Source organism: Pangasianodon hypophthalmus, chromosome 1 (genome assembly GCF_027358585.1).
Source record: "Pangasianodon hypophthalmus isolate fPanHyp1 chromosome 1, fPanHyp1.pri, whole genome shotgun sequence".
Lineage (NCBI taxonomy): Eukaryota > Metazoa > Chordata > Actinopteri > Siluriformes > Pangasiidae > Pangasianodon > Pangasianodon hypophthalmus.
The window spans coordinates 34,325,782-34,335,650 of NC_069710.1; the positions used below are offsets into that span (position 1 = coordinate 34,325,782).

Sequence of the window (9,869 nt, forward strand, 5' to 3'; positions counted from 1 at the left end):
AATGTCCTTTACACATTCCTCAATTTTATTAAGCTGGAGTCTATCATCTGGCTTTGCTGAAACATACAACTGTGTATCATCAGCATAACAGTGGAAGCTAATACCATGCTTATGGATAATTTTGCCCAGAGGTAGCATATATAAAGAAAAGAGCAGTGGGCCTAAAACAGAGCCTTGCGGGACACCAAACTTTACTTTAGTATGAGAAGAGAAGTCACCATTTACGTTTACAAACTGATAACGATCAGTCAAATAAGACCTGAGCCAGGAAAGGGCTGTTCACGTAATGCCTACTACATTTTCTAGTCTATCGAGGAGAATAGCATGATCAATGATATCAAAAGCTGCACTAAGGTCAAGCAGCACAAGCAAGGAGACACAACCCTGATCAGAGGCCAGCAGTAGGTCATTTACCACTTTAACCAGCGCTGTCTCTGTGCTATGATGAGGCCTAAATCCTGACTGATACATTTCATGAATGTTATTCCTATGTAAGTATGAGCATAGCTGCTGTGCTACAACCTTTTCTAGGACCTTGGAGATAAAGGGGAGGTTTGATATTGGTCTATAGTTAGACAGCTGACAGGGGTCAAGGTCAGGTTTTTTTAATAAAAGGCTTGATAACTGCTAATTTAAAAGATTTAGGTACATAACCAATGCTAAGGGAAGAATTGATTATCTTTAAAAGAGGTTTGATTGTTTCAGGAATTATCTGTTTGAGGAAACAAGTAGGTAAAGGATCTAGTATACAGGTTGATGATGAGTTTTGATGATGAAATTAGTGAAATTAGTTCAGTGGTGCCAAAACATACAGTCTTCTATGCAGTACAGTTCCCCCTGAGCAAGCAAGATGTTTGACGAAATTGTTGACATTTTTACAAAATCACTTGAGCCCAAAACCGCTAGTAATAGCTGAGAGATTTAGATTCCACAAATGGAACGAATCAAAGCATGAAAGCATTTCCAAATACACTGCAGAATTGCACAAACTTTCCTAATACTGTGACTTTGGAGATGGATTTTCTGATGCAATAAGAGACAGTCTTGTATTTGGCATGCATAATCAAAGCACTCGAAAGAGGCTACTGTCAGAAAGAGACCTAACCCTTGAATGTGCACTGACCACTGCAATATCAATGGAGACAGCAGGAAAGGATGCATCAGAGTTACAGATAAAGAGTTTAGAATGTGAAACTCACAAAATGTCTTATTGCAAAAAGCCAGAAATGGTGTCGATGTGGCAAATCATCCCATGATGCCAAAAGATAGACAAGGCCACATAGAGAGGGTGTGCAAAACAGACCAAAAAACACAACCAAAGAGAAAACTCACACAGAGACAAACGTTCCAAACATAAAGCTAAACAGGTACACAACGTAACTGTTGTTACAAAATGCTTACCAAATGCTTATGAATTATAAATCTATATATTAGTCACAAGAAAAAAACTGAAATAATGATGAATAATGATGATGAATAGTGAATAACAGAATAATGGACTGCCATCTTTGTTATCTTTTCTATAGAAGTCTACATACACACACATGCCAGTGTAGCATATAGAATTTATTTTTACTTGCCTCTGTATGCCACAGTTTTAAATTTGAACTCCAACAATTCACATGTGGTTCAAGTGCACATTCTCAGAATTTAATCAATTGTATTTTTGTACATTATGGGTTACCATGTAGAAATTACTGCACTTTTTATACGGTGCCCTCCATTTCCATAATATTTGGGATGTAGGGCTTCACAGGTGTTTGTGATTACTCAGGCGTGTTTAAATATTTCATTAGTGTAGGTACACTAATGAGCTCTAAGGTTGTATAAAAATGCTTAATTTCTAAAAGGTTAAACATTATATTTGTGTATGTTTGTCTTTGAGATGTCAGTGTTCTGATATATCATCATTTCTCTCCCAGGCTGTGTGAGTGTAATCTCACAGAGGAAAGCTGTAGAGCTCTGTCCTCAGTTCTCAGCTCAAACTCCACCAGTCTGAGAGAACTGGACCTGAGTAAGAATAACCTGCAGAATTCAGGAGTGAAGCTGCTCTCTGCTGGACTGGAGAATCCACAGTGTACACTGGAGACACTGAGGTCAGATCATCACTTTCACATTTTGTTTATTTGATTGTCATTATTATAGTATAAACCTAATAACAGTAAAATGTAGAGCAACAAGCCTAACAAGAGGTTGACAAAATATTAAACATTTTTATATTTAAACCTTTCAAAAATAAATTGTATTTTAAGTATCAGTGATACATTTCACTCTATACTAATGTTGGGATGGTTAATAATCAGATTAATCTACAAAATAAACTCTAATGTTTTATTGGTTTTATTTGCAAATGCATTCTGGGTACAGAAGATCAGTTAGAGCACATGTACACCCCCTACAGGTGCATTGTGGGTTGTCTTTAGATTAAGTTATACACTAGTACATCTTAGAAAAATACTAAATCCTCAAATAGCTTGTTAATTTATGAAACCAGCAGTCAGGTCCACATGTGCAATGCCTCGTCAAGAGAACTTCCATTTCCATGATTCCCAGCGAGTCGCCACGTCACATGACAACCAAACACCGATCCCTTTATGAAATCACTGGACTTGATCATGCAAATCTGTTCACACTAACACACACTCCTTGAAATAATCCATACTTTCACTCTTTCATTGTGAAGTCTTGGTCCAGCATTGTGTGTGTGCTATTTGATTGTTGCTTGTTTATCTTGCTGTTTAGACCTCTGCTTTGTGTATTGTTTACCCTTTTACACTGTCTAGTTAATGCCTGTGTGCTGATCACCTGACCTCTTCCTTGTTCAGAGTTTGAAGTATTGATTAGCCCTTGGCTTTAGTTCCCCTATTTGTATTTAATAAAAGCCACTTGAACTTGCGTCCGTCTGCCTCCATAACACCAGCAATGTTTCACCTCCTGCTTCCGATCATATCATAGTACTGAAATAGCATTTTATTAAAGTAGTAAATGATCTGAGATTAAATGCTGAAGCAGATGGTGTTTTGGTACTTGTGCCTTTAGTGCTTTTAGATTTTACTGCTGCATTTACACTATAGATCACATCACACTTCTTGAACAGCTTGAGAATAGTTGGTCTTTCATGTCTTAAACTGGTTTTCTACATATTTAACTGGAAGACAATAATTTGTTATTCTAGATGAACAACAGATAAGCACGATATTCTCTGTGTTGTACCACGAGGCTCTGTATTGGCCTAGATTTACTATTCTTTATTTTAATATTTTATATTCTCATATTCCACTTTTATAGACCTAGTAGATGTTGCTGCTAGGTCAGATTATAAAGAAGCATGAAGTCAATTTGCATAGCTATGCAGATGATACACAGTTATACATATCTGTAAGGCCAGATATAACTGTTGTTACAAAATGCTTACAAATGCTTATAAATCTCATAATGTGGACAAAAACAGCTTATATTAGTCACAAGAAAAAATTGAAATAGTGATGAATAATGATGACGAATAGTGAATAACAGAATAATGGACTGCCGTCTTTGTTATCTTTTCTATAGAAGTCTACATACACACACATGCCAGTGTAGCATATAGGATTTATTTTTTATTTGTCTCTGTATGCCACAGTTTTAAATTTGAACTCCAACAATTCACATGTAGTTAAAGTGCACATTCTCAGAGCTTAATCAATGGTATTTTTATACATTTATGGTTTACCATGTAGATATTACAGAACTTTTATACATTTCCCCATTATATGTGTGTCCTTTTGGGTTTTTGATGTCACTGTTCTGATATATCATCATTTCTCTCCCAGGTTGTATCGCTGTTATCTCACAGGGAAAAGCTGTAGAGCTCTGTCCTCAGTTCTCAGCTCAAACTCCTCCAGTCTGAGAGAACTGGACCTGAGTTACAATAACCTGCAGGATTCAGGAGTGAAGCTGCTCTCTGCTGGACTGGAGAATCCACAGTGTACACTGGAGACACTGAGGTCAGATCATCACTTTCACACTGTGGATCCTGCATTTGTGTCATATGGCTGTTTCAGATTAATAAAATGTTGTCTGTCCTGTTGCACAATTTTAATAGAGCAGCAATAACTGTGATAGTTTTCCAAATTCAAAAATAACAAACAGTGAAATAGACGTGTAACAATCTGGATTTACTTCTGACTTTCATACACACACTTCGTGGGCTGTGTGCATTGTGTGTGTGTGTGTGTGTGTGTGTGTTGATCTATAAATGTTGATCTCTCTACAGGCTGGAAAGCTGCAGTATTACAGGTGAAGGTTGTGCTGCTCTGGTTTCAGCTCTGAAGTCAAACACCTCATCACACCTGAGAGAACTGAATCTGAACTACAATAAACCAGGAGAATCAGGAGTGAAGCTGCTCTCTGATCTACTGAAGGATCCACACTGTAAACTGGAGACACTACAGTGAGTTACTGACTGAAACACACACACACACACACAGTAACAGTGATTTGGTGGTTTAATGTCTCTTTATACACTTCAGAGGAGATTCTGTATCTTAATGAGTTTGTACAGTAATAAGAAATAAAAACACTGTTCTGCATTTGGGTTCTCTCTCGGAAAAGAGTGGGAGAGAGCTTGCCCCTGGTGAAGGAGATGAAGTATTTTGGGATTTTATTCATGAGTGATGAAAGAAAGTGTTAGATTGTGAAACAGTGATTAGATCAACACTAGTGTTACAGTCACTGTACTGGTCTGTGGGAGTGAAGCAGGATCTCAGTATGTGGACAAAACTCTCTGCTTACTACGTCTCTATCCTCACCTCTCATCTCTCTGCTTACAATCTACGTCTCTATCCTCACCTCTCATCTCTCTGCTTACAATCTATGTCTCTATCCTCACCTCTCAGTGTGCAACAGTGTGTTTCTCCCAGAAACAATGATCCAGCGCCCCAATTTTTACATCATTTGTGGTATTTATGCTTTTGTATATAGATTTAAAAGGCCCCCGTCCCAGACACACACACAGACAGACACACAAACACACACACACACACACACACACACACACACACACATACATACAGTACATGCAAAATGATCTAAGTAAAGGGATAAATTATTTTTGTGTATGTTTGTGTTTGAGATGTCAGTGTTCTGATATATCATCATTTCTCTCCCAGGCTGCGTGACTGTAATCTCACAGAGGAAAGCTGTAGAGCTCTGTCCTCAGTTCTCAGCTCACACTCTTCCAGTCTGAGAGAACTAGACCTGAGTTACAATAAACTGCAGGATTCAGGAGTGAAGCTGCTCTCTGCTGGACTGGAGAATCCACACTGTACACTGGAGACACTGAGGTCAGATCATCACTTTCACACTGTGGATCCTGCATTTGTGTCATATGGCTGTTTTAGATTAATAAAATGTTGTCTGTCCTGGAGCGCAATTTTAATAGAGCAGCAATAACTGCTATAGTTTTCCAGATTCAAAATAACAAACAGTGAAATAGACGTGTAACAATCTGGATTTACTTCTGGCTTTCATAGACACACTTCATGGGCTGTGAAGCATTGTGTGTGTGTGTGTGTGTGTGTGTGTTGATCTATAAATGTTGATCTCTCTACAGGCTGGAATACTGCAGAATTACAGGTGGAGGTTGTGCTGCTCTGGATTCAGCTCTGAAGTCAAACACCTCATCACACCTGAGAGAACTGAATCTGAACTACAATAAACCAGGAGAATCAGGAGTGAAGCTGCTCTCTGATCTACTGAAGGATCCACACTGTAAACTGGAGAAACTACAGTGAGTTACTGACTGAAACACACACACACACACACACACTCACACACATACACACACACAATAACAGTGATTTGTTTAACGTCTCTTTATACACTTCAGAGGAGATTCTGTATCTTAATGTGTTTGTACAGTAATAAGAAATAAAAACACCGTTCTGCATTTGGATTCTCTCTCGGAAAAGAGTGGGATGCTTCTCACCGGGAAAAGAGTGGGAGAGAGCTTGCCCCTGGTGAAGGAGATTAAGTATTTTGGGATTTTATTCATTAGTGATGAAAAAAGTGTTAGATTGACAGATGGTGATTAGATTAACACCAGTGTTACGGTCTGTGGGAGTGAAGCAGGAGCTCAGTATGTGGACAAATCTCTCTGCTTATTATGTCCCTATCCTCACCTCTCATCTCTCTGCTTACAATCTATGTCTCTATCCTCACCTCTCCTCGCTCTGCTTACAATCTACGTCTCTATCCTCACCTCTCATCTCTCTGCTTACAATCTACGTCCCTATCCTCACCTCTCATCTCTCTGGTTACAATCTACGTCCCTATCCTCACCTCTCATCTCTCTGCTTACAATCTACGTCTCTATCCTCACCGATCATCACAAGCTGTGAGTAGTGACTGTAGGAATACTCCAGTTGAGGTTGTTCAGGCAGCTGATGAGGGCGCCCCCTGGTGGCTTTATCAGGCAACAGTGAGTTTCTCCCAGAAACAATGATCCAGCCCCCCAGTTTTTACATCATTTGTGGTATTTATGGTTTTGTATTTTGTATACCTGAATCTGTCTTTTTGTGTGTTGTCTGCATGAAAATGTTTTACTGATTGTGTAATTTAATAATTTCTGTTTGTTTTATAGTTTAATATGTGTATTTGCAGCTCTGCAATATAAATACTGTACTTTAAGATTACACACACACACACACACACACACACAGTGTTTACACTGATTTTGCTCTTTTCTTTTTCTTTACAGATTTAAGCCACTTTAATTCTGATCTGATCTGATCTGAGTCTCACACACAGAGGATGATGAGGATAAACTCTTACAGTACAAAGTGTTTGAAAAACATGATCATTTAGTGATAATCAGATGGTGTACAACATGTCAGCACTTCTGCTTCTCTAGTTGTTTGTAAAAAAGCACCAGCTGAGATAAATAAACTTTAACTGTACAGTAATTAATCTTTTCTTATTAACAGCAAAACAGAAACTGTTAATGCACTTATAATGTCATTTAATAGTTTTGTATATACAGTATGTTCATGGTTTTCCATTTACATGTAGCAGAAGGAAACATTTATGTTTAAAACACATTATAAATATCTTATAGTATCAGTTCAGTGCAGTAATTTGGTCATTGCACAAAGTTATTCACTGTTTATACACTGAGTTAAAGTAATTTGTTTCGTACTGAAGTTGTAAGAAAAAGATTAGAAAAGTTTAATTTAGTTGATTATGTACATAATTATGTTTTAATTTATTAAATTGTGTGTTCATATATATATTTTCATTGTTTTTATTTTTTTTTTGGTGTGTGTCTGTGTTTGCACCTCAGTCTGTATCCATGCTGTAATATAGTGCTGTGTTTGACTTAACTTGAATGGTACGTGTCATTTTGGCTTGGAAAAAACATGCACACCTCCATGTTCATCTTTTGTTAGCAATAAGCTAGCCAGCTAACTCTGATGAGTGATGTATATTTACCTCCTCAACACAGCAAACTGTATAGTCAGTATTATAGAACATAATAACCCTCAAGGATTATTACAAAGAATCTACAAAGAATGTGTCATCATTAGCATAATGTTGAATAAATGCCTAAAATATAAAAAATATTTTAAAAATATAAAAAATAACTGCTAGAGATAAACTTTAAGCTAGCTAGCACAGTGCAGTCAAGTTTCTATGATACTGTGTGTGTTTTTAGACTTGAAATATCAATTAGCATGGTAAGTATTAATTAGCAGTATTTAAACTCATTGCTGTGAATAAACCTACAGGCTTTGCTCCAACAAAAACAATGTACAGTGTGAGGTATCATGGCAACAACAAACACGGTGAACTTATTTCATACATAACTAATGACCCATAAATAATCTGCTTTCTTTTAACATTTTACACAATGAACAGTAAATGGCTCTGAGTCCATATAGGAGGCAGAACATGACTTCATTTCTTTATTTCTGTAAGTGGAATCACCTACACTGTTACCAAATAAGTGTTTGGGTGAGGGGGGGTATTTATTATTGATAAGTGCAGAGTGTTTGTGTGTGTGTTGTGTGTATGTAAGTAGGAGAGCATTTGAATGATCATGTGTTTGTGACTGTGTGTTGTTGTGTAAGTATGTAGAGTATATTTGTGTGTGTATTGGCAATGTGTTATTAGGGATGTCATAAAACATCGATATATTGATTATGGATCAGCATGTTATTTTCTCGAAGAGTCTTTGAGACACTGATGGTTTAAAATGACATTTAAACGGGTAATATGCGTTTGCTAGCAGTTTAACATTGTAGTGTATGAGATTACTGTTTAATATTGCCTGGTGTAACAGCTTTGGGTGACCACAGGAGGGAGACATAACAGATCCTGTAACTATAATTGAGCTCCATCACTCCTGTGACATGTAATACAGCTCCATCTAGTGGGTCTTCCTGATATGACACTGTCTTTTGTGGTTTTACAGTTTTTCTCATTTGGATACAAACTGTAACTGAATTAATACACCAAATAATTGATTTTATATGCTAAAATCCCATAATCACACAATCATTCTCATTGATTCAACATAGTTTGCAGTTCTGCTGCATTCATTTTGCAAAATTCGATACACTCTTCTCAACACACTATGTACTTCTCATTCGGAACACAGCTGTCTCATCTTTCTAAACACTGAAGTCACCAATCAGAACTCAGCGTGCTAATGAACGAAACCACATCTAACCTGTGAAAACTCAATTCACCATAATTATCCACTCAGTTTTCCTAATTTCCTGGGGCATATAAATGCTGTCCCTGTCAAGTCAAGTCAAGTGGAGTTTATTGTCTTTTCAACTATATACAGCCAGCTAGTACATAGTGAAATGAAATGTTTTCTCCAGGACCAAGGTGCTACATAAGACAAACACAGAACAATACAGAACTACAAGGGACTACATTAATTTTACATAAAGTGCACAAGTGCAAACATGTGCAGACAGCACAAGACAGTACAATGACTACTGGGCTAGACAATGGGCATAGTAAGTCCCAGTGCAGCGCTGACCAGTACACCGTTCTATTAGAAAATGAATCCAGTGACAATAGTGCAAAGAGTGCAAATACTGTAAGTTACTGAAATAGTGTAGGAAGTAGCAGCCTATGTACAGTATAATAAATATAGTAACAGCATAATGTAATGTGCAAAAGATTACTAAGAGGATGGAGGATGCACAGTTGTGTGTGTGTGTGTGTGTGTGTGTGTTCTTTCAGTCCAGTTTCTGAGTGTTGAGGAGTCTGACGGTATGGGGGAAGAAACTGTTGCACAGTCTGGTCATGAGGCCTGAATGCTTCGGTACTATTTACTAGATGGCAGGAGGGTAAAGAGTGTGTGAGAGGGGTGTGTGGGGTCATCCACAATGCTGGTGGCTTTGCGGATGCAGCGTGAGGTGTAAATGTCTGTGATGGAGGGAAGAGTGACCCCGATGATCTTCTCAGCTGTCCTCACTATCTGCTGCAGGGTCTTGAGACCCGAGACGGTGCAATTCCCAAACTAGGCAGTGATGCAGCTGCTCAGGATGCTCTCCATAGTCCCTCTGTAGAACATGGTGAGGATGGGGGGTGGGAGATGTGCTTTCCTCAGTCTTCTCAGAAAGTACAGGTGCTGCTGGGCTTTCTTTGCTATGTAGCTGGTGTTGAGGGACCAGGTGAGGTTCTCCCCCAGGTGAACACCAAGAAATTTGGTGCTCTTGTTCAGCAGAGAGTGGTCATTCTGTGCTCTTCTGAAGTCAACAACTATCTCTTTAGTTTTGTGCACATTAAGAGACAGGTTGTTGGCTCTGCACCAGTCCGTTAGCCACTGCACCTCCTCTCTATATGCTGACTGGTCGTTCTTGCTGATGAGA

General features: G+C 38.2%; 1 protein-coding gene across 1 annotated transcript in view; it reads left to right on the forward strand.

The window, feature by feature from the left end:
• The window catches only part of LOC113523756 (uncharacterized), a 507,872-nt gene extending 500,606 nt beyond the window's left edge, over positions 1-7,266 (forward strand). The window contains exons 28-33 of the mRNA XM_053235375.1: positions 1,923-2,096; positions 3,813-3,986; positions 4,256-4,432; positions 5,151-5,324; positions 5,594-5,770; positions 6,740-7,266. Of these exons, the coding sequence (XP_053091350.1) occupies positions 1,923-2,096; positions 3,813-3,986; positions 4,256-4,432; positions 5,151-5,324; positions 5,594-5,770; positions 6,740-6,755 (892 nt within the window). The 3' untranslated portion in view covers positions 6,756-7,266. The remainder of the gene's footprint in view (positions 1-1,922; positions 2,097-3,812; positions 3,987-4,255; positions 4,433-5,150; positions 5,325-5,593; positions 5,771-6,739) is intronic.
• The last annotated feature ends 2,603 nt before the right edge of the window (positions 7,267-9,869 follow it).